The sequence below is a fragment of the Scyliorhinus canicula genome, chromosome 14 (genome assembly GCF_902713615.1).
Source record: "Scyliorhinus canicula chromosome 14, sScyCan1.1, whole genome shotgun sequence".
NCBI lineage: Eukaryota > Metazoa > Chordata > Chondrichthyes > Carcharhiniformes > Scyliorhinidae > Scyliorhinus > Scyliorhinus canicula.
Window position 1 is genome coordinate 43,939,505 of NC_052159.1, and position 24,750 is coordinate 43,964,254.

General features: G+C 44.1%; 1 protein-coding gene across 4 annotated transcripts in view; it reads right to left on the reverse strand.

Annotated features, from left to right (window-relative positions):
- wdr95 (WD40 repeat domain 95) overlaps positions 1–24,750 on the reverse strand; it is a 199,440-nt gene that overhangs the window by 28,766 nt on the left and 145,924 nt on the right. For all 4 annotated transcript variants that reach the window (XM_038819069.1, XM_038819068.1, XM_038819070.1 and 1 more), the window contains 4 exons: positions 19,367–19,418; positions 17,361–17,406; positions 13,149–13,208; positions 7,781–7,943 (listed from right to left, as the gene is read on the reverse strand). In XM_038819069.1, the coding sequence (XP_038674997.1) occupies positions 7,781–7,943; positions 13,149–13,208; positions 17,361–17,406; positions 19,367–19,418 (321 nt within the window). The remainder of the gene's footprint in view (positions 1–7,780; positions 7,944–13,148; positions 13,209–17,360; positions 17,407–19,366; positions 19,419–24,750) is intronic.

Genomic DNA, 24,750 nt, shown 5'->3' on the forward strand with positions numbered 1-24,750 from the left:
GCTCTTTGTTGATATCTCCCCAAGGGCTGTCATTGTGCATGCTTGGCTGGGTTTCAAGAACAAAATTATCTCAGCAGGGGTCTGCGAATTTAATGTTTGATTAAAACTCCAAAGGGTCTCAAAAGTTTTGATATGGTTACTGCATAGAAGTTTGTTTGCTTTTACAAGAAAATTACCAATTGAGGAACATGGAAGGTGGATGAGGGGCATGAATCCTACTCACTCATGCATGATATTTTCAGTGGATAAGCAATCACCACAGAGAAGACTGCAGTGCATCATTCTGCACCTTCCCTATCAAGCAGCAATCTTGTTAGGCCACCTCACTGGTCTTTCTCCATATCCCCCTAATTCTTTCGCATTCAAGTAGTCACCCAATTCCCTTTTGAAGATTAGCACTGAATCGACAGACAGCATATCCCAACCCTGACCTCTCCTCTCCACCTTTCCCTCCAGGCTGACCATTCGTTCAGGAAAAAAGTCTTTGCCATTCACAACCATATGGTGGATGACTCGATTTATAACGGGCCTTGAATGAAACTTGGCTTACAGGAGATGACAATCTTGCCCTTCATTGAAGTTACCCATGTGCCACTGCTATCTCCCCAGCCCTACACCTCACACCCTATCCAAACTGTCATGGTGGCTCTTATCTGCAAGTCCCACCTTGATCTAACCCTCAACACATGGTACTTTCTCGTTTGCCTAGTACTTTGCTCCAGTTCTCGCAACTCGATTTTAAAATCTTTGTTGTCTACACACAAGACCCACCCCATGCTTCTCTCCCAGATATCCTCTTTCTTTTCCTCTTTCAACCTCTACATTGAGTGACATCATCAATATGATTTCAATCCACACCTCAGCTTCCCTCATTACCTCACCATGCATCTCACTGCCTTCCTGTCCTCCCTAAACCTCTCTTGTCATCAAACCACTCTTACTCATGTTCACAATCATTCCATTGGCCAATGTTCCTGCTATGCTGTGCACATGTGTAGGCTTATGGCTGTTTGGAAAGCACTAAATAGGCCTTGTTCCATGTGAAACACTGTGTGTGCCGCAAAAAGATTTAAAGATACAGCTCCTTGAAAAAACTGCCCGCTTACAACAACAAAATGTAAAAGGGACCGTTGCTCATGATTTTCCACCTGGTCTCATAGGCGTAAATACTGGCAAACGAATCAACAGTCACTCATTAATGTTCTGCCTCACACGTTAAGATAAGATCATAAGAAATAGGAGCAGAAATAGGCCATTCAGGCTCTCAAACCTGCTTTGTCATTCAGTAGGCTCACTGCTGATTTGATCATGGCTTCAACTCCACTTTCCTGCCAATCCCCATAACCCTTGACCCCTTGTAAATCAAAAATCTGTCTGCATTGTAAGCAGTTCAGAGAAGGTTTACCAGACTAATACCTGGAATGGAGGGTTATCTTATGAGGAAAGATTGGACAGGCTAGGCTTGCACCCACTGGAGTTTAGAAGTGACCATATTGAAACAAATAAGATGCTGAAGGGATGTGGGGAGGATGCTTCCTCTTGTGGGAGAACCTAGAACTAGGAGTCAACGTTTCAAAAGAAGGCGTCACCCATTTAAAAATGAGATGAGGTGAAATTATTTCTCTCAGAGAGCCTCTGGAACTCTCTTCCTGAAAAGGTGGTGGAAGCAAAGTCACATAATATTTTTAAGGCAGAGGTGAACAGATTCTTGTTAAGCAAAGGGGGTGATAGGTTATCGGGGGTATGAGAGTTATCGATTTGAGGTTACGGTCAGACCAACCATCATCTTATTAAATGTGGAGCAGATTGAAAGGGCTGAATGGTCAATTCTTGTTCCTTGTTCATATGTTCAGCTTTGAATATATTCAATGACCAGCTGACACAGCTGTCTGGAGTAGAGAATTAGATTAATGATCCTCTGAAAGATGAAATTCTTCATCTCCCTCTTAAATGGAAATTCCTTTTTTCGAACTGTGTCCCCTAGTTCCAGATTCCCCCATGAAAGGAAACATCCTTTCATGGCCAACTCTGCCAAGACTCCTCAGAATCCTTAATCTTTCAATAAGATTGCTGCTCATCTTTCTAAACGCCAATGAGTATAGGACCAACCTGCTCCATCTTTCCTCATCAAACAATTCCTTGATCACAGGAATCAATCCAGTGAACAAAATGAAAAGCGAGAGAGATCAGTGGGAGATTGAGAATAGGGCAATATTTCAGCATGGATAGACCATTGGTTAACTGGTAGAAAGCAAGGAGTAGGTATAAACAGGGCTTTTTCAAGCTGGTAGGCAGCGAATAGTGTAATGCTGCAAGGGTCAGCGCTGTGGCTTCATCTATTTACAATCTATATTAATGACTTAGATAACGAGACAGAGTAATGTATCAAAGTTTGCTGATGATACCAAGTTAGGTGGAAAGGCAAGCTGTGGGAGGACATATAGAGGCTGCAAAGAGATACATAGAACATAGAACACTACAGCGCAGTACGGGCCCTTCGGCCCTCGATGTTGCGCCGACCTGTGAAACCATCTGAAGCCGATCTGACCTACACTATTCCATTTTCATCCATATGTCTATCCAGTGACCACTTAAATGCCCTTAAAGTTGGCGAGTCTACTACTGTTGCAGGCAGGGCGTTCCACACCCCTACTACTCTCTGAGTAAAGAAACTGCCTCTGATATCTGTCCTATATCTATCACCCCTCAATTTAAAGCTATGTCCCCTCGTGTTGGTCATCACCATCCGAGGAAAAAGACTCTCACTGTCCAACCTATCTAACCCTCTGACTATCTTATATGTCTCTATTAAGTCACCTCTCAGCCGTCTCCTCTCTAACGAAAACAACCTCAATTCCCTGAGCCTTTCCTCGTAAGACCTTCCCTCCATACCAGGCAACATCCTAGTAAATCTCCTCTGAACCCTTTCCAAAGCTTCCACATCCTTCCTATAATGTGGTGACCAGAACTGCACGCAGTACTCCAGGTGCGGCTGCACCAGAGTTATGTACAGCTGCAGCATGACCTTGTGGTTCCGAAACTCAATCCCCCTGCTTATAAAGGCTAGCACACCATATGCCTTCTTAACAGCCCTATTAACCTGGGTGGCAACTTTCAGGGATTTATGTACCTGGATGCCGAGATCTCTCTGTTCATCTACACTACCAAGAATCTTGCCATTTGCCCAGTACTCTGCATTCCTGTTACTCCTTCCAAAGTGAACCACCTCACACTTTTCCGGATTAAACTCCATCTGCCACCTCTCAGCCCAGCTCTGCAGCTTATCTATGTCCCTCTGTATCCTATAACATCCTTCAGCACTATCCACAACTCCACCGACCTTCGTGTCATCTGCAAATTTACTAACCCATCCTTCTACACCCTCTTCCAGGTCATTTATAAAAATGACAAACAGCAGTGGCCCCAAAACAGATCCTTGCGGTACACCACTAGTAACTGAACTCAAGGATGAACATTTGCCATCAACCACCACCCTCTGTCTTCTTTCAGCTAGCCAATTACTGATCCAAACCGCTAAATCACCTTCAATTCCATACTTCCTTATTTTCTGCAATAGCCTACCATGGGGAACCTTATCAAACGCCTTACTGAAATCCATATACACCACGTCAACAGCTTTACCCTGATCCACCTGTTTGGTCACCTTCTCAAAAAACTCAATAAGGTTTGTGAGGCATGACCTACCCTTCACAAAACCGTGTTGACTATCGCTAATCAACTTGTTCTTTTCAAGATGATTATAAACCCTATCTCTTATAACCTTTTCCAACATTTTACCCACAACCGAAGTAAGGCTCACAGGTCTATAATTACCAGGGTTGTCTCTACTCCCCTTCTTGAACAAGGGGACAACATTTGCTATCCTCCAGTCTTCCGGCACTATTCCTGTCGACAAAGACGACATAAAGATCAAGGACAAAGGCTCTGCAATCTCCTCCCTGGCTTCCCAGAGAATCCTAGGATAAATCCCATCTGGCCCAGGGGATTTATCTATTTTGACATTTTCCAAAATTGCTAACGCCTCCTCCTTTTGAACCTCAATTCCATCTAGCCTGGTCGACTGAACCTGAGTGTTCTCCTCGACAACATTGTCTTTCTCCAGTGTAAACACTGACAAAAAATATCCATTTAACGCTTCCCCTATCTCCTCTGATTCCACACACAACTTTCCACTACTATCCTTGATTGGCCCTAACATACAAACATGTTAAGTGAGTGGGTAACAAGATGGTCAATGGAGCATAATATAAACAAGTGTGAAGTAATTCATTTTGGTCATTAAGAATTAAAAAGCAGTGAAAAGCTTTAAACATCAACACTTAAGGGACTTGGGTATGCTGACACAAGGAGCACAGAGTTAGCATGCAGGTGCAGCAAGTTATTAGGAAGACAAATGGCATATTGTCAGGGGATTGGAATACAAGAATAAAGAAATCCTGCTCCAGTTGTACAAGGGTTTGGTGAGACTTCATCTGGAGTAGTGGGCACACCAGGCTGGGAAATCCTCCCCATTGTGTACAGTTTTGGTTTCAACATTTAAGAAAGGATATCGTTGCATCGGAGGCGGTATAGTGAAGGTTCACTGGATTGGTCCCTGGGTGGTGAGAGGTTCAGTAAATTGGGCTTATATTCTCTGGAGTTTAGAGGAATGAGAGGTGATCTCATTGAAAACTTCTAAATTCTAAGGGGGTTTGATAGGATAGACATTGGGCGGCATTCTCCATTGTCTGTGTCTCGCCCGTTCTTGCGGCGGACTGAGCGGAAGAATCCAGTCCATTGTTTCCACCTATAAGGACATCTACAAGGGGGCAGGATTTCAGGATAAAGGGGCTGATCGGTTAGGACTAAGACAAAGAGAAATTCTTTCCCTTAGGTTTGTGAATCTTTGGAATTCTCTGCCAAGAGAATTATAAAGGTGCTATCATTAAATATATGTATGGCTGAGATAGAGAATCAAGGGATATAGGAAGTGGGTGGGGATGTGGGGTTGAAACCCAAGATCACCCATGATCAGAGCAAGCTCGAAGGATGCTATGGTCGACTCCTCCTGCCATCTCTTATGTTTTTATAACAACCATAGCTGATATTTAGTGAAGGTAGTGAGGGATAAATACTGGCTGGAAACCAGAGAGAATCTGCCTGTACTGAAATAGTCCTCATCACCATTTACTTCCAACTGAAAGGGCAGATGTGGCTTCCGTTTAACATCTGACTGAATCATGGTACCTCCAGCACCTGCAGCACCCCTTCAGTACTCCATCAAAGAATCAGCCTAGATATTGTGCTCAATGCTCTGGAGTGGAACTGAAAACACAATACCCAGCACTCCACCCCACCCTCCTCTGACAAAATCACTCACCTATACCAGGAGCATCTGGAACAGCAACCTTTGTTTCTTTTTCAAATTTCCAGGTATCTTTCTAAACCTCTCTTACTCTCCACTCCACCCTCACATCCAAAATGCATGTGCAGGGCATTGATTCAGCCAATATGTTCAGTTGTCTTTGCTCTCTTCCCCTTCCAATCGTAAGCCAAACCTCCCTCTGAACTCCCCAAGTCTCTGTTTAGTTCCTCCCCCATCTTTCTTCATGCGCTTTCCAAATTCCTTCTGACAATGAGATCCACATCTTACTTTCATGACACCATTCCCAATAAACTGTAGACCATCCAACGTCTCTTTGTGACTTCATGCTAGTTCCTTCTTCTCAGGTTCTAACCCTTCCATTTAACAACCACCAGTTATCCATTCTTCAAATCAGGCACTAGATGCTGTAAATTCAAAGGCCCCAGCCACTTTGAGATGTTTAAGGAGCTGTGTAGGATGGAAGGGGACAGGTCAGGGGAGGGGGATACGATGGGTCAGGGAGAGAGGCTAGGACAGGTTGTGGGAGAGAGAATAGGAGGGGGCGGGGAGAGAGAATAGGAAGAGTCGGGGATGCCAGGAGGTGGGGGTGGGGCAGGATGGTGTAGTTAGGGGTCTGGGGGGTGGGCAAGGGTAGTTGGGAGGGTGTGGTTAGGTGGTTAGTCGGGGGCCCAGTTGGGAGGTGCAGTCACTACTATAGTCACCAGAGTTAGAAGTGGTTTTAATTCTGCCCATTTTCTACTCATTTTCTGGGGAGCTATTCTGCTAAGAAAGTTAGGACCATATGTGGTCTCCGATTTAAGTCAGAATATCGGATGGTTACCAGTGTAGGGTAATTGCCCAGCAGAAACTTAAACTTGCCAGACAATTGCCATGCAATCCTTGCTTGGGGACATTGGGGCGTCGCTTGATGCACCTTCTAGGGTACCTGTCAGGTATGATGCCCCCTAGTTCTGCAGGGGCTGGTTTAGCACACTGGGTTAAATTGCTGGCTTGTAAAGCAGACCAAGGCAGGCCAGCAGCACGGTTCAATTCCCGTACCAGCCTCCCCGAACAGGTGCCGGAATGTAGCGACTAGGGGCTTTTCACAGTAACTTCATTGAAGCCTACTGGTGACAATAAGTGATTTTCATTTCATTTCATTTCACAGAGATCAGAAGTTATGGACCATTCTTTTTTCCATGATGAAGGAAATGTCCTTAATTCCATGTAACCATCTACGTGTGCCAACTATAAATTGTGCCAGTATATTTATCCCGCTAACAAAACTAGTCCCAACAAATAACGATGATGCCAACATGAATAAAGTGAAGCCAATGTAAAGTGAATTATTTACAAGTCAAATGTAATTTTGGAAAACACCCATGCCGCCTTTGAGCTCGCGAATCTTGGGCGGGATTATCCCCTAATCGGCGGGGTGGGCTTACCGGCGGTGAGGGCCTTACCGGCGGCGAGGAGTGGCGTGAACCACTCCAGCGTCGGGCCGCACCTTCAGGGGCTAGGCCTGTGCCGGCGGGGTTGGCACCGCGACAGCGGGCGCCTAATGGCCTCCGCCGGCCGGTATGAGTTGGCGCATGTGCGGGAGCACCAGCGTGCGCTGGCATCATCCCAGCACATGCGCAGATGGGGTTCTTCTCCGTGCCAGCCATGGCGGACCGTTACACCGGCTGGCACAGAGGGAAAGAGTACCCCCACGGCACAGGCCTGCCCCAGGATTGGTGGGCGCTGATCGCAGGCAAGGCACTGTGGGGGGCCCCCAGGGGCCGGATCCCACCACCTCCCCCCCCCCCGAGGACTCCGCAGGCTGCCCGCAGATCCAGGTCCCGCCGGTATGGACCTGGTGTATTTCACGCCAGCGGGACCCGGCGAAAACAGGCGGCCACTCGACCCATCGACCCATCGCGGGCAGGAGAATCGCCGGGGGGGGGGGGGGTGTGTCGCTGCCAACAGCCCCCGACCGGCGTGGCGTGATTCCCACCCCCGCTGAAAAACCGTCGCCGGAGAATCCCGGACGGGATTTACGCCGCCCCCTGACAATTCTCCGGCCCGGCGGGGGGTCAGGGAATCCCGCCCCTTGTGTTAATGGTATCATAGTTGATGAGGAAAGTTTTGGCCGTGATGCAGAGTATCCTTGATTCACCAGGAGGCTTTCTGACAGCCATACCAGGCTGCAGCATTGTCAGCTGATGGTGGGATTCATCACCAAAAATATTCCTCCACTGTGGAATTGCACGCCACTCCCATGCACGCTGCCGGCACTTAAAATTTTAATTGTGATTGTGTGGAAAATGGGAAAAAGTGAGTGAGTGTAAGTGGCACACATTTCTGGTTACACCATTGAAAACAGTATGCTTGTTGACAAAACTCCCGCAGCCCTTCCTCACCAAGATAACTTACCTTCTCTGTCTGTGCACACTGCTATATGGGGATTCCTTAAACGGCAGTAGATATGTCCTGAGATCATATTCCACACTATTATTTCTCCGTCATAGCTAGAGGTGGCTAGAAGTGTAGGAGGACACTGAGCTATACAGAGAATGTCATCCTTATGTCCTCGTTTCTAGAAAGAGGCATAAAATAATCATAGGCATGTGAATTTAAGGTTCATTATGCTCTCGTTTTCATAATGCCTGTTCAAGAAATATTCTTCATTAACTTAACAGGATGAAACATATATTGACAACCTCTGTATGAACTCAGTGAATGCAAAAGATATATCAAGCAATTATGTTTTCTGAAGGGGCATGTACTTTAAAGGTAAATTATTAATAACAAATATATTTTGAATTTGGATAGGGAGAGCGAAATAGGGACAGACTAGTACAAAAAACACTCAAATTTTTTCAGGGTAGCTAGGCCTCGCCTCTAGAGTTCAGCTCTTTTGTCCATTTTTGGACCAAGGCTAGAATGAGGTCCGATGCGGAGTCATCCTGACAGAATCCAAACAGAGCATTGGCGATTGGTTCTAGATTAATATGTGCCATTTGATAGCATTGTTGCGACATCTTGTATCATTTTGCTGATGATTGAAAGTAGACAATGAGGGGGTAATCAGTTGGATTGACTTCTTCAGATGAAACGTACCAGAACATTTTTCCATGTTGTTGTCATTGTGCTGAACAGTTTAGAGAGAAGCACAGCTAGTTCTGGAGCACAAGTCTTCAGTACTATGGCTGGAACTTTGCCGGTATCCAGTATGATGAGCCATTTCATTATATCATCTGGAGTGAATCAAAATGGATGAAAGACTGGTATCTGTGAGACCTTCAGGATGAGGTTGAGATGGATCATCCACATAGAATTCTTGGATGAAGATGGTTGAAAACATTTCAGAGTTGTCTTTTGCAAGCACGTATTGGGCTCCATCATTGAGGGTGGGAATAATTATGGCCTCCCAATTGTCCAACATTATTCAAGACTGAATGTTACAGGACAGCAGAGTTTTGATCCAATCCAGTGGTTGTGGGATCACTTAGCTCAACGTGTCGCATGCTGCTTCTACTGTTCAGCAAGACTGCAGCCCTGTGTTGTGTTCACCAGCATGGCAACTCATTTCCTGTACACTTGATGCTACTTGCGGCTACTTGAACCAGCCTCAGTTCCCTGGCTTGATGGTAATGATAGAGTGAGAAATGAGTCGGACATTAAGATTCAGATTGTGGTGGAATGCAATTCGGCTGCTGCTGAAGGCCCACACTGCCTCATGAATGCCTAGTTTGGATCTGCAGGATCTGTTCTGAATCTATCCTAACTAGCACATTAGTAGTGACACACAACGTGGATGGAAAGTGTCCTCAGTATGGAAATAGTACTTTATTGCTACAAGGACAGTGTAGTGGTTCCTCTTGCCAATACTGTCACAAATAGATGTCTCTGGACAGATTAGTTAGGGTAAGTTCACAGAGTCACAGAACAAATAGGTTTTCCCCTTGTGTTTGTTCTCTTACTACCTGCTGCAAGCCCAGTCTGGCAGATATGTCCTTCAAGACCTGGTCAGCTTGTTTGGCAGTGGTGTTGCGGACTCAGTCTTGGTGATGGAATGAATCTGCCCCCGAGTGCACTCTGTACCCTCACTTATGTATGTTAAAAGGTACACTATTCACATACACAGAGCCCTGTCCTTTGCAGACAGAAGGAGCATGTCCACACATTGACCTTTTCAACTAAACAAAAGCTTCAAGAACAGCCATTCTCTGGTTCATTCCCCAGGCAATGCATTTTTAAAAACATTTAATTTTTATTCCAATTAAGGGGAAATTTAGCATGGTCAATCCACCTACCCTGCACATCTTTGGGTTGTGGGGGTGAGACCCATGCAGGCACGGGGAGAATGTGTAAACTCAACACGGACAATGACCCAGACCTGGATCGAACCGGGTACTCGGCGTCGTGAGACAGCAGTGCGAACCACTGTGCCAAGCAATACCTTGACTAACCAGAGTTGCCCTGAGTGGTTTGAATTTGAACAAAAGTTCGACAGTTAACTGTTGCCTGGTGCATTCTGCATGGCAATGGCTCTACCAATCAGAGTGCATTTGCCAACCAATCCAAACTCTCTTCTCATGCAGTATAAATTGCTGTTCCCTTTAATATTCATGATGTGGAGATGCCGGCGTTGGACTGGGGTGAGCACAGTAAGAAGTCTTACAACACCAGGTTAAAGTCCAACAGGTTTGTTTCAAACACAAGCTTTCGGAGCACGGCTCCTTCACCTGAAGAAGGAGCCGTGCTCCGAAAGCTCGTGTTTGAAACAAACCTGTTGCCCTTTAATATTGGCATTCTTGCAAACTGTCCTAATGAAGGCAAGAAAAAATGTTTCGACAGAACGTCTCTTATTTTCAGCAATACACGAGTTTGATTAAAACAATATTTTTTTTGCGTTGGTTGATTGTGTGACCTTAGCTGCAGAGTAAAAAGAATGTCAGCAAGTTTCTAGTGGGAATGGAGCAATATGTCACTTTTTCCCTATTTTAATAGATTTCCTGACAAACAGTTTGTATAAAATCAGTGTCCCAAGTATTATGAAGATTCCCCACTGGAAATACATTACAACATTGACCTCACTTCAAAAATAATTCATTAGCTTTAAAGCAGTTTGTGATGTATGATGACCTTGAAAGATCAACATGCAAATGGGTCTTTTTAAGTGTGCATATTTTAACCTTATGATATTTGACCATTGTACAAATTATTGCTGTTATCTTATTTTCTCGATGCTTGGCTTGCTTGGGTTAATTTGTACAAAGTTGTGTTTTGATAAATTGTTTCTAGGTCTATTTATCACTGGATGACAGTAGTAAGTTTAGAACATAGAACATAGAACATAGAACGATACAGCGCAGTACAGGCCCTTCGGCCCAAGATGTTGCACCAACATGGAAAAAAACTAAAGGCCATCTAACCTACACTATGCCCTTATCATCCATATGCTTATCCAATTAATTTTTAAATGCCTTCAATGTTGGCGAGTTCACTACTGTTGCAGGTAGGGCATTCCACGGCCTCACCACTCTTTGCGTAAAAAACCCACCTCTGACCTCTGTCCTATATCTATTACCCCTCAATTTAAGGCTATGTCCCCTCGTGCTAGCCACCTCCATCCGCGGGAGAAGGCTCTCGCTGTCCACCCTATCTAACCCTCTGATCATTTTGTATGCCTCTATTAAGTCACCTCTTAACCTTCTTCTCTCTAATGAAAACAACCTCAAGTCCATCAGCCTTTCCTCATAAGATTTTCCCTCCATACCAGGCAACATCCTGGTAAATCTCCTCTGCACCCGTTCCAAAGCTTCCACGTCCTTCCTATAATGAGGCGACCAGAACTATACGCAGTACTCCAAATGCGGCCGTACTAGAGTTTTGTACAACTGCAACATGACCTCATGGCTCCGGAACTCAATCCCTCTACCAATAAAGGCCAACACACCATAGGCCTTCTTCACAACCCTATCAACCTGGGTGGCAACTTTCAGGGATCTATGTACATGGACACCGAGATCCCTCTGCTCATCCACACTACCAAGAATTTTACCATTAGCCAAATATTCCGCATTCCTGTTATTCTTTCCAAAGTGAATCACCTCACACTTCTCCACATTAAACTCCATTTGCCACCTCTCAGCCCAGCTCTGCAGCTTATCTATGTCCCTCTGTAACCTGCAACATCCTTCCGCACTGTCTACAACTCCACCGACTTTCGTGTCGTCTGCAAATTTACTCACCCATCCTTCTGCGCCCTCCTCTAGGTCATTTATAAAAATGACAAACAGCAACTGCCCCAGAACAGATCCTTGTGGTACACCACTCGTAACTGAACTCCATTCTGAACATTTCCCATCAACTACCACTCTCTGTCTTCTTTCAACTAGCCAATTTCTGATCCACATCTCTAAATCACCCTCAATCCCCAGCCTCCGTATTTTCTGCAATAGCTGACCATGGGGAACCTTATCAAACGCTTTACTGAAATCCATATACACCACATCAACTGCTCTACCCTCGTCTACCTGTTCAGTCACCTTCTCAAAGAACTCGATAAGGTTTGTGAGGCATGACCTACCCTTCACAAAACCATGCTGACTATCCCTAATCATATTATTCCTATCTAGATGATTATAAATCGTATCTTTTATAATCCTCTCCAAGACTTTACCCACCACAGACGTTAGGCTCACCGGCCTATAGTTACCGGGGTTATCTCTACTCCCCTTCTTGAACAAAGGGACCACATTTGCTATCCTCCAATCCTCTGGCACTATTCCTGTAGCCAATGATGACCTAAAAATCAAGGCCAAAGGCTCAGCAATCTCTTCCCTGGCTTCCCAGAGAATCCTAGGATAAATCCCATCAGGCCCCGGGGACTTATCTATTTTCACCTTGTCCAGAATTGCCAACACTTCTTCCCTACGCACCTCAATGCCATCTATTCTAATAGCCTGGGTCTCAGCATTCTCCTCCACAATATTATCTTTTTCCTGAGTGAATACTGACGAAAAGTATTCATTTAGTATCTCGCGTATCTCCTCAGCCTCCACACACAACTTCCCACCACTGTCCTTGACTGGCCCTACTCTTACCCTAGTCATTCTTTTATTCCTGACATACCTATAGAAAGCTTTTGGGTTTTCCTTGATCCTACCTGCCAAAGACTTCTCATGTCCCCTCCTTGCTCGTCTTAGCTCTCTCTTTAGATCCTTCCTTGCTTCCTTGTAACTATCAAGCGCCCCAACTGAAACTTCACGCCTCATCTTCACATAGGCCTCCTTCTTCCTCTTAACAAGAGATTCCACTTCTTTGGTAAACCACGGTTCCCTCGCTCGACCCCTTCCTCCCTGCCTGACTGGTACGTACTTATCAAGAACATGCAATAGCTGTTCCTTGAACAAGCTCCACATATCGAGTGTGCCCAAACCTTGCAGCCTACTTCTCCAACCTACACATCCTAAGTCATGTCTAATGGCATCATAATTGCCCTTCCCCCAGCTATAACTCTTGCCCTGCGGGGTATACTTATCCCTTTCCATCACTAACGTGAAGGTCACCGAATTGTGGTCACTGTTTCCAAAGTGCATTTCCCTCGTGCAGCACACAATGGAAAGTTTCAAAGGGAGGCCAAGCATTTGCTTGTGGGGAGATCGATTTGCAGAGTGAAAAGATTGCGAAAGAAAATAGTGGAAGATAAATATTTTCTCTAAAAATTCCATTTGGAAACCAAAAACCACAGATTAATGACAGACATACTTAAATATCAAGTAGTGCTGCTTACCAGATCATCCTGCCAATGTGGCTCAGGAAGCTGAATATGATGATGGTCACTGAATGAATCCTGGGCCATACAAAGGAAGACAGAATTTTGTAAATTTATAGTTTTACCATTTATCACGTTGTGTTAAAATAGCCTTACAGAAAAAATACATTGCAATTGCTAATATGAGATATCCTGACACATATATATCCGTTCCTGTGCTGTACTTTTCTTTGTTCTTTGTAATTCTTAAAGTGGTGCAGGAGCAGAAGTACCTGGGTCTATATGTGCAAAGGTCATTGAAGGTGGCAGCACAGGTTGGGAGAATAGTTAATGAAACATGCAGTACCCTGGGCTTCATTAATAGGGACATGGAATACAAGAGAAAGGAGGTTATGCTGAACTTCTATAAACCACTGGTTCCATCTCAACTGGAGTCTTGCATCCAACACATTAGACACATAATGTGAAGGCATTAGAGAAAATGCAGTAAAGATTCATGACAATGCCTCCAAGGCTGAGGAGCTTGAGCTACACAGATATATTGGAGAAGTTGTGGCTGTTTTCCTTCATAAAATCATAGAATTTACTTAAGCCTACACATCCGCCCTGTCCTCATAACCCAGTAACCCCACCTATTTAATTTTTTTTTTCTTCGTTCATGGAACATGAGCGTTGCAGGCTGGACCAGCATTTATTGCCCATTCCTAATTCCCCTTGAGGGGTCAGTTAAGAGTCAACAATGTTGCTGTGGATCTGGAGTCATATGTAGGCCAGACCAGGTAAGAAAGGCAGATTTCCTTCCCTAAAGGACATTAGTGAACCAGGTGTGTTTTTTGACAATCGATTCACAGTCATTATTAAACTTTTAATTCCAGATTTTTACTGAATTCAGATTTCACCATCTGCAGTGGCGGGATTTGAACCTGTTTCTCAGGACATCACTCTGGGTGTCTAGTTTACTAGTCCAGTGACAATAGCACTATGCCATTGCCTCCCCATGAGGGGTCTGGACAGAGTAGATCAGTAAAAATTGTTTCCGTTGGGGAGAGGGGTGAGAGGCTTCAGATTTAAAATAATTGACAGAAGAAGAAACACCAGGAGAAATGTCTTCACGCAGTAAGTGGTTAAGATGTGGAATGCACTGCCTGAGTGTGTGGCTTTTCGTGATTTTTTAAGTTTTGCATCACTCAGTCTCTGTGCAGTTTGGACTCTGAGTATGTCTTGCTGTTCAAATTTCTCACAGTACTCTTCAAATTTGTTTAGTAACGTTTGTAAGCTGTTTCTGTCTTCATCTTTTGAGTATTTAAATCCATTATACACTTTCCTACTTACAGGCCCTGCGGTGAGAATTGCTATTTTAATGTTGTCTGAGGCTTCTTGTATTTCATTAGCTACGAGATGAAAATCAAACATTTGTTTAAACCTTTTCCAGACATTTCTTACATTGCCAGTCAGGTCCAGCTGTTCTGGGTATTCAAGCCACATCCTCGAATTAGCGATGTCTTCCCAAGTCAAATGTCCAGTAGGAGATTTCCATGCCATTTTGAGCTTTCTGTATCTGCCACTGAGTTGTCCTGTAGTAAGCGTCTGAAGCCACTCCTGGGTACCATGTGTTGTTACTCGTGTCTTAATAAAGCTCGTAGTCTCAAATGTGGAGAAGATGCTTTATTGTGAGTTCGTTCTCTCTTCAGAGCTGTTTCCTAAGGTTACCTTCAGTGTTCCTAGCTGGTATGTGTGGGTGTCTGTCCTGCTCCAAGTTCTGCCCTCTGTGAAGTGTGTCCTAACTTCCTGTCCCCGTCTATTTATATGGCTCTCCCGTGCCCCCTCTAGTGTTTGCTCAGTTGTATTGCATCTAGTTAACTTGTGATCACCACATGTGGCAATGGCAGCTTCAATCACTGGCATCTAAAAAGGAAGAATGTGCAGGGTTACAGGAAGGTGGTTAGGGGCTGGTTTAGCTCACCAGGCTAAATCGCTGGCTTTTAAAGCAGACCAAGCAGGCCAGCAGCACGGTTCGATTCCCGTACCAGCCTCCCCGAACAGGCGCCGGAATGTGGCGACTTGGGGCTTTTCACAGTAACTTCATTGAAGCCTATTCGTGACAATAAGCGATTTTCATTCATTCATTTTCATTTCAGGTGGCGAGACAATGACACAAAGCAAATTGCCCAGACAGCAGGATCAGCTGAATGGCCTCTTGTGCTGTAATGATTCTGAGTGTCACGATTCAGTGTGACGTGTGGTCCTGGACAGGACGCAGAGCATATTTGGAGTTCAGGTTACTGGGCCCTACAGCACAGAAAGTCTCAGATTGAATCTCTGATCATTACAACATTCATCAGCTTCAGGTAGCAGTGCTGGCCTGATACAGAATCTATTAAACAAAGACAAACCAACAGGCTCAATTCATCTATATTCGTGTTTATTCTTCACCTAAACCCTGTGGTATTATTGTATTAGTCCTTAAAAATAGGAATTAATTGTTTGCAAATGTTCATCCAGGATGCACTGCAGTCAGGTGCTAAGCGACAATGGTTGCGATTTAACGGGACAAAAACAGAGTCCCGTTTTGGGCATGTTTAACGGGGAGTTTCTTCGCGCCTGCAGCACCGAGAACGACTTTTCCGTTCTTTGGTTTTGGCGAGGAACAGCCCACCGAGACCACATTTACATCATTTCCTGCACCGACGAGCTCAACTCACCAGTGCAGGAAGAGTATTGGCTGATCTGGGCACCATTGTTAAATACTGCCCCAATCTATTGACCCTACTCAGCCCCCCCACCTCGGCCTCTGGACCTGCCTCCATTGTCACCAAGTTGGACATGACAAGCTATTAAATCACGCCTAAAGTATCAGTCCACATTGAGAGCTTGAGAAATACACTCGGTGAAGCGCCAACGGTCTAAAAGTTTAATTATTTTGAATACTGGGAACCAGAAGCCATAATATGGTGGCAGTGGGTAGCAATAAGACGCAAACATTTTAAATTGAAGAATTTATTGAATTAGAATGAAAAAATTCCAGCTGAATTAGATTTTCTCTCTCTCTTGAACTGAAAGGATGGTGCGGTAATGAAACAGCCACGCCACAGTAAATAATGCAGAGTACAGCCTGTGATGAATTGGGAAGCTGATGATGCTGCAGCGACATTGGAAAAGTTTAGCTCACTTGGCTAGACAGCTGGTTTGTGTTGCAGAGCGAGACCAGCAGCGTGGGTTCAATTCCTGTACCGGCTGATGTAATTCATGAAGGCCTTGACCCTCACCTGAGGTATAGTGACCCTCAGGTTAAATCACCACCATCAACTCTCCCTATGTTCAACAGCCTATGGTCATCTGGGACTACGGCAACTTTACCTTTTCCTTACCATTGGTCCAGTGAAGAAACACAGTGAACTGATTCCAATAGTTCAGAAGATGCAAAAGGACAAAGCCAGTCAAGATATTGGGCTGAATTCTCCGCTAGTGGGATGCTCCGTTTCGCCAGCAGCCTGGAAGGTTCCGGACAGAGTGGGGCTATCCCACAATGGGAAACCCCACTGACCAGCCAGTGAAACGGAGAATCCTGACGGCGTGCTGAACCAGAAATCTGGCGGGGCGGAGAAACCCGCCCATCATGTTCAAGGCAGATATGATCTACAACAAGTTCAAATCCATGTTCGTTTTTGGCAAAGGTGGTTCTGTTATTGTACAAGTATTGAGGCAGCAGCAGCATGAGGAAGCAGTCAAGGGTACAAGAACAGGGGAAGAAAAGTGATCAACTGCAAGCTAACAGGAAAGACGGAAACATGTCCATATGTAAGTGTTACCAATTGGACAGGATGGAAAAGTTATGGCCCCTCCTTCTGCTCACTATCTAACGATCCCTGCTGAAAATGTGCACAGTTGGACACTGGGCAACATAAGGTTTGAACTGTGCTGTAAGCCCTACAAAACCTTGCAACACTGCAGCAAGTCAAAACGGTAACTACTGTCAAAGGAACAAGGCTGGGAATGTTACTGCAATAAAGTAAATCAATGGTCCAGCTGTGCGAGACATCTCTGAAGTAAAGCCAGCAACAAGAAAGTAAAAAATGGTTGACCATGTAGTAGACAACATTGAGAAGTATATAATCAAACCTATGTGAACAAAATGTTTTGCAGCAAAGAGTATGAAACTACCAGGACATAATAGTCAGGAAGCAAACATGCTTTATACTACATATATATATACACACACACATTACTCACACAGTATATGTTAATTCTTCTATCCCAGCCAACAGCAAGCACATATCTGCAAAGAAATTGAATGTATGTGGTTGAGAAAATGAATTGCAGCTTGAAAGCATAATGCCAAAGCAAATTGTTCATTGTAAGACTTGGCTGTTTTAGACAGGAAGCTCTCAGATAAGTCCCCGGAAAAGAAATGTAGAAAACATAGCTTTTTACACTATTTAAGAATGCCATGCGCGGTTCGGACACCCATTTGAAGAAGTGAAATTAAAACTCGAGAGAGTGCATGGAATCATCGAAACCTACAGCACAGAAGGAGGCCATTCAGTCTGTAGTGTTCATGCTAGCTCTGTGTAAAAGCAGTCAGACATGGCTGGGGGCTTTTCACAGTAACTTCATTGAAGCCTACTTGTGACACTAAGTGATTTTCATTTCATTTCATTTCAATCGCTGCGCAGTCATGATTCACATTAATGAATGTAGATATAATTAATGTCTATATTTCACGTGGAAGTATAAAGGAGGAAAAACCATTTCACTTACCTTTTAAACTCTTCATGTCTCCAATCCATGGTTCATGCCTCCATGAAGCTTTGTGACGTCTGCTAAAGACCTGCCACCTCCCTGGAGGCGAACTCTCAATGGGCTCACAAAACTGTTCATTTCCTCGTCAATACGAGCTGGCCAGTTCTAAGGCTGCTCATTCCCTGCCCTCGTGAAAACAGAAGGTAGTGGAGGCAGACATTCTGCATGTACCATTTCTTTCCAGTCCCACTAACATTAGGTCCTGATTGGCACAATGGAAATCCAGCCCCAGGAATCTTCCCCTTCTGGCCCCCTCGTCAAAATTTATCAAAATGAACAAATGAAACTGAAAACATGGTGGCCTGTCCGAAGAAGAATGACCTCACACCTCCTGATAAACTACTTCCTATGCTAGTGTTGCTCTACCCCCTTCCCACCATACAGAAATCTGAACACCCGCACATCCAGACATAGGAACAGCTTCTTCTCCACAGCTACAAGACTCCTCAACGACACCCCCTCGGACTGATCTGTTCTCTGTAAGACACTATTCACGACGCCCTATGCTGCTCTTGCTCATGTCATAGAACATAGAACATACAGTGCAGAAGGAGGCCATTCGGCCCATCGAGTCTGCACCAACCCAATTAAGCCCTCACTTCCACCCTATCCCCGTAACCCAATAGGTCCTCCTAACCCTTATTGGTCACTAAGGGCAATTTAGCCTCGCCAATCCACCTAACCTGCACGTCTTTGGACTGTGGGAGGAAACTGGAGCACCCAGAAGAAACCCACGCAGAGACGGGGAGAATGTGCAGACTCCGCACAGACAGTGACCCCGCAGGGAATTGAACCCGGAACCCTGGCACTGTGAAGCTACAGTGCTACCACTTGTGCTACCATGCTGCCCTGTATTTGCTTTGTTTGGCCCTTGTTCCGTACTGTAACCAATGAATTATTTGTCATTGTATTGTACTTCTTTGCATTCACTATAACTATCTATTATTCTTTTTTGTATACTGTGTACATACTGTGTACGTTCCCTTGGCTGCAGAAAAATACTTTTCACTGTAGTTCAGTACATGTGACAATAAATCAATCAATGAATCAATAGAGCCCTTTAATCAACTGCAGCATTTTAAATACTGAAGCTGGTACTCAATTTCCCTCCCTCCAAGCTGTGATAAGTCCATGACCTCCAGAAACTCATCCTGAATAATTAATAAGGGCTAGTCAAGGATGTTTTGTGGGGATTGGCTGCAGCATTACACCAGGTGCAGAAGTCCTGGCAATGGGAAGAGGTTCCAACTCAGGAACCCCTGCCCCCCCCCCCCCCCCCCCCCACCCCCACGCCCTGCCTATACCTCTTCAGTAAAGGATTACAGGCTTACAAATGAAACAGAAGGGCAGCAAATACCTGCAGAAGCATTTGCAGCAAAAGAGTCATGTACCGTTAAAGATGTCGGAGGATGTTTTGTCAAACGCATCTTACTCACTTATGTTTGTGCATCTCCACGTAGATACAGTCACAGATTTCACCACATCTCTCTGCAACAAGGAAAACTTAAGAGTTTGTTACATTTCATTCAATGTGGACGTTTTTGCGTATTAAATTATTTTTGTAATATTCAGAAAAGAGCGTATATTTTATGTAATTGCTTTGCAAACAATTTGAGATATTGTTGCTCCGTATGCATGTCATTTTGTGATGTGAGATATTCAGACTGTTTCACATTGTTTTATAAAACAGAAAAACCAAAATCATTAAATATGCACTTTTGGTTTTATTCTGAACCTAAAACCATCATTTTGAGTGAGCTCCCATGGAGTGCTCAAATCAGGTATATTCTCCGGGTGAAACAGAGTCATAGAGTACACAGATGTAACTTACTCCACAGTTTAAGGTCATCCATTCTGTCCTTATTCTCATCTATATTCTTTATAAAGAGGTACGATTTAATTGTTCTGTGCGGGATTAGCGGGGTTGTTCCCTGGGATAACGGCCCTTTTTTGGCCCCTGACGGGGAATGTCACCACCCCCAACTCCATTTTCAAAATTCTGAATTTTATTTGCAGGTGAAATGAATATACTCTATTGATGAGGGATAAGAACATAAGAACATAAGAACATAAGAACATAAGAACTAGGAGCAGGAGTAGGCCATCTGGCCCCTCGAGCCTGCTCCGCCATTCAATTAGATCATGGCTGATCTTTTGTGGACTCAGCTCCACTTTCCGGCCCGAACACCATAACCCTTAATCCCTTTATTCTTCAAAAAACTATCTATCTTTACCTTAAAAACATGTAATGAAGGAGCCTCAACTGCTTCACTGGGCAAGAAATTCCATAGATTCACAACCCTTTGGGTGAAGAAGTTCCTCCTAAACTCAGTCCTAAATCTACTTCCCCTTATTTTGAGGCTATGTCCCCTAGTTCTGCTGTCACCCGCCAGTGGAAACAACCTGCCCGCATCTATCCTATCTATTCCCTTCATAATTTTAAATGTTTCTATAAGATCCCCCCTCATCCTTCTATATTCCAACGAGTACAGTCCCAGTCTACTCAACCTCTCCTCATAATCCAACCCCTTCAGCTCTGGGATTAACCTAGTGAATCTCCTCTGCACACCCTCCAGCGCCAGTACGTCCTTTCTCAAGTAAGGAGACCAAAACTGAACACAATACTCCAGGTTTGGCCGCACCAACACCTTATACAATTGCAACATAACCTCCCTAGTCTTAAACTCCATCCCTCTAGCAATGAAGGACAAAATTCCATTTGCCTTCTTAATCACCTGTTGCACTTGTAAACCAACCTTCTGTGACTCATGCACTAGCACACCCAAGTCTCTCTGAACAGCGGCATGCTTTAATATTTTATCGTTTAAATAATAATCCCGTTTGCTGTTATTCCTTCCAAAATGGATAACCTCACATTTGTCAACATTGTATTCCATCTGCCAGACCCGAGCCCATTCACTTAACCTATCCAAATCGCTCTGCAGACTTCCAGTATCCTCTGAACTTTTCGCTTTACCACTCATCTTAGTGTCATCTGCAAACTTGGACACATTGCCCTTGGTCCCCAACTCCAAATCATCAATGTAAATTGTGAACAATTGTGGGCCCAACACGGATCCCTGAGGGACACCACTAGCTACTGATTGCCAACCAGAGAAACACCCATTTATCCCAACTCTTTGCTTTCTATTAATTAACCAATCCTCTATCCATGCTACTACTTTACCCTTAATGCCATGCATCTTTATCTTATGCAGCAACCTTTTGTGTGGCACCTTGTCAAAGGCTTTCTGGAAATCCAGATATACCACATCCATCGGCTCCCCGTTATCTACTGCACTGGTAATGTCCTCAAAAAAATTCCACTAAATTAGTTAGGCATGACCTGCCTTTTACAAACCCATGCTGCGTCTGCCCAATGGGACAACTTCTATCCAGATGCCTCGCAATTTCTTCCTTGATGATAGATTCCAGCATCTTCCCTATTACCGAAGTTAAACTCACTGGCCTATAATTTCCTGCTTTCTGCCTACCTCCTTTTTTAAACAGTGGCGTCACGTTTGCTAATTTCCAATCCACCGGGACCACCCCAGAGTCTAGTGAATTTCGGTAAATTATCACTAGTGCATCTGCAATTTCCCTAGCCATCTCTTTTAGCACTCTGGGATGCATTCCATCAGGGCCAGGAGACTTGTCTACCTTTAGCCCCATTAGCTTGCCCATCACTCCCTCCTTAGTGATAACAATCCTCTCAAGGTCCTCACCTGTCATAGCCTCATTTCTATCAGTCGCTGGCATGTTATTTGTGTCTTCCACTGTGAAGACCGACCCAAAAAACCTGTTCAGTTCCTCAGCCATTTCCTCATTTCCCATTATTAAAACTCCCTTCTCATCCTCTAAAGGACCAATATTTACCTTAGCCACTCTTTTTTGTCTTATATATTTGTAAAAACTTTTACTGTCTGTTTTTATATTCTGAGCAAGTTTACTCTCATACTCTATCTTACTCTTCTTTATAGCTTTTTTAGTAGCTTTCTGTTGCCCCCTAAAGATTTCCCAGTCCTCTAATCTCCCAGCAATCTTTGCCGTTTTATATGCTTTTTCCTTCAATTTTATACTCTCCCTTATTTCCTTAGATATCCACGGTCGATTTTCCCTCTTTCTTCCGTCCTTCCTTTTTGTTGGTATAAACCTTTGCTGAGCACTGTGAAAAATCGCTTGGAAGGTTCTCCACTGTTCCTCAACTGTTCCACCATAAAGTCTTAGCTCCCAGTCTACCTTAGCTAGTTCTTCTCTCATCCCCTTGTAATCTCCTTTGTTTAAACACAAAACACTAGTATTTGATTTTACTTTCTCACCCTCCATCTGTATTTTAAATTCCACCATATTGTGATCGCTCCTTCCGAGAGGATCCCTAACTATGAGATCATGAATCAATCCTGTCTCATTACACAGGACAAGATCTAGGACCGCTTGTTCCCTCGTAGGTTCCATTACATACTGTTCTAGGAAACTATCGCGGATACATTCTATAAACTCCTCCTCACGGTTGCCTTGACCGACCTGGTTAAACCAATCGACATGTAGATTAAAATCCCCCATGATAACTGCTGTACCATTTCTACATGCATCAGTTATTTCTTTGTTTATTGCCTGCCCCACCATCTCATTACTATTTGGTGGCCGATAGACTACTCCTATCAGTGACTTTTTCGCCTTACTATTCCTGATTTCCACCCAAATGGATTCAACCTTATCCTCCATAGCACCGATGTCATCCCTTACTATTGCCCGGATGTCATCCTTAAATAACAGAGCAACACCACCTCCCTTACCATCCACTCTGTCCTTCCGAATAGTTTGATACCCTCGGATATTTAACTCCCAGTCGTGACCATCCTTTAACCATGTTTCAGTAATGGCCACTAAATCATAGTCATTTACGATGATTTGTGCCACCAACTCATTTACTTTACTCCGAATACTACGAGCATTCAGGTAAAGTACACTTATGTTGGTTTTTTTACCTCTGTTTTGAATCTTAACATCTCCAGTTTTATTCCTTTTGTTATTACTGGGCCTATTCACTGTGCTCCCCTCAGTCACTGTACCTTGTACTGTCGCCCTTATGGATTTCTGACTATGTCTTCTCTGCCTTGCACTTTTCCCCTTACTTCCTTTTGTTTCTGTCCCTGTTTTACTACCTTCCAACTTCCAGCATTGGTTCCCATCCCCCTGCCACATTAGTTTAAACCCTCCCCAACAGCTCTAGGACATCGGTTCCAGTCCTGCCCAAGTGACAATCAGAATGTTCCAGCCTTTAGTAACTCAAATCAGGGAGTTTTGATGTGTTGAAAGAGACTTGATTTACTTTTAGCCCCCCCCCCTTTTTAATAATGTATCTCACTCCCTATTTATTATCATGTTTATCTTTTCTGCCACATCCATAAACTAATAGATGTCCAACCTTTTTGCCCATAAGATGTATGAGCAGACGTAGGTAATTCGGCCCATCCAGTCTGCTCCGCCATTCAATGAGTTTGTGACTGAGCGGAAATGAGTCTCCCCAACTCCACTTTCCTGCCTTATCTCCACAACCTTGGATTCCTTTGCTGATTAAAAATCTGTCTATCTCAGCCTTGAACATACTGAGACCCAGCCTCTACAGCTCTCTGTGGCAAAGAATTCCACAAATTAACTTACTCCATGAGAGAAGAAATCCTGCCTCATCGCTGTCTTAAATAATACCCATGTAGTCTAACATAGGAGAGCCGGTCAAGGAATATAATAGGAATGATGTCAGTATCTGCAGCAAGGCTGCAGATGAACACAATCCCAGGCTCTGCTTTCCAAATACTTTGTTCTTGACTGTACATCTGAGCAGGACACTTACACTACATATGGCTACATTAATTGTATAAACATGTGATGTGTTGGGTACTCTGGATCTGTGGAGACAGCGTTTACCTTAGCAGTAACATAGACAGGCTACCAACACTTGTAATAGTACAACTCTATTTTATTAACTTAAGAGCTGTTGAACATACTTGCACTGTGGATCGACACTATGTTAGATTGACTGAAGGCCTTTGCCTATCCTGACCAGCCTATACTGCTGGCAAATGGTGGATGTTTGTGCTACTGACTGCGGGCTCTGTCTGTCTCAGAGGCTGCATCCCGAATGAGCAGGAGAACTAGTGCCCTCTGGCTTTATAGTGACCGTGCCCTAACTGGTGATTGGCTGCTGTGTTGTGTGTGTTGATTGGTCTTGCAGTGTGTCAGTCAGTGTGTGTCTCTGCACCATCATATACTGATGTGTATATTATGACAGCATGGACATGCCATTTAAGGTCACAAGATAAGTTTGTAACTTGATGAGTGGACTTCAGGTGATTTAAGTTGACCACATTTCCCAACCCCTACTACCTCCTGAATACTGTCCCGACTCTTCCAGAAAAACAAAGACCTTTCCAGAATAATGATTCTCTTGAAAGGAAAAACTGTTCCATGCACAAAGCAGTTTGACTTTGAAGGAAACAGGTGCAATGGAAGGGGGAAGAAAACAACACCTTACTGAGACAAAAAGGGAGGGGGGAATATAGTATTGAAGTGTTTTATAAAGTGAGGACTCAGCTGCGAATTAGAATGGAATGAAAGCAAACCTCTCAGAACTAATCCTTTGAAATGGATTAAACCTTAGCTCTAGATTATTGGTATTCAAGATTTTTCATCTGCTATCTGCTTGGAAGGCAATGTGATAAATATGGATTATTTGTGTTGCAGTGGTGGTAGTTCATTGATGAGATCTTGAGGCTAAAGTGTTAAAACAGAAAAATCTTTATTGGGAGGCTTTAATTAT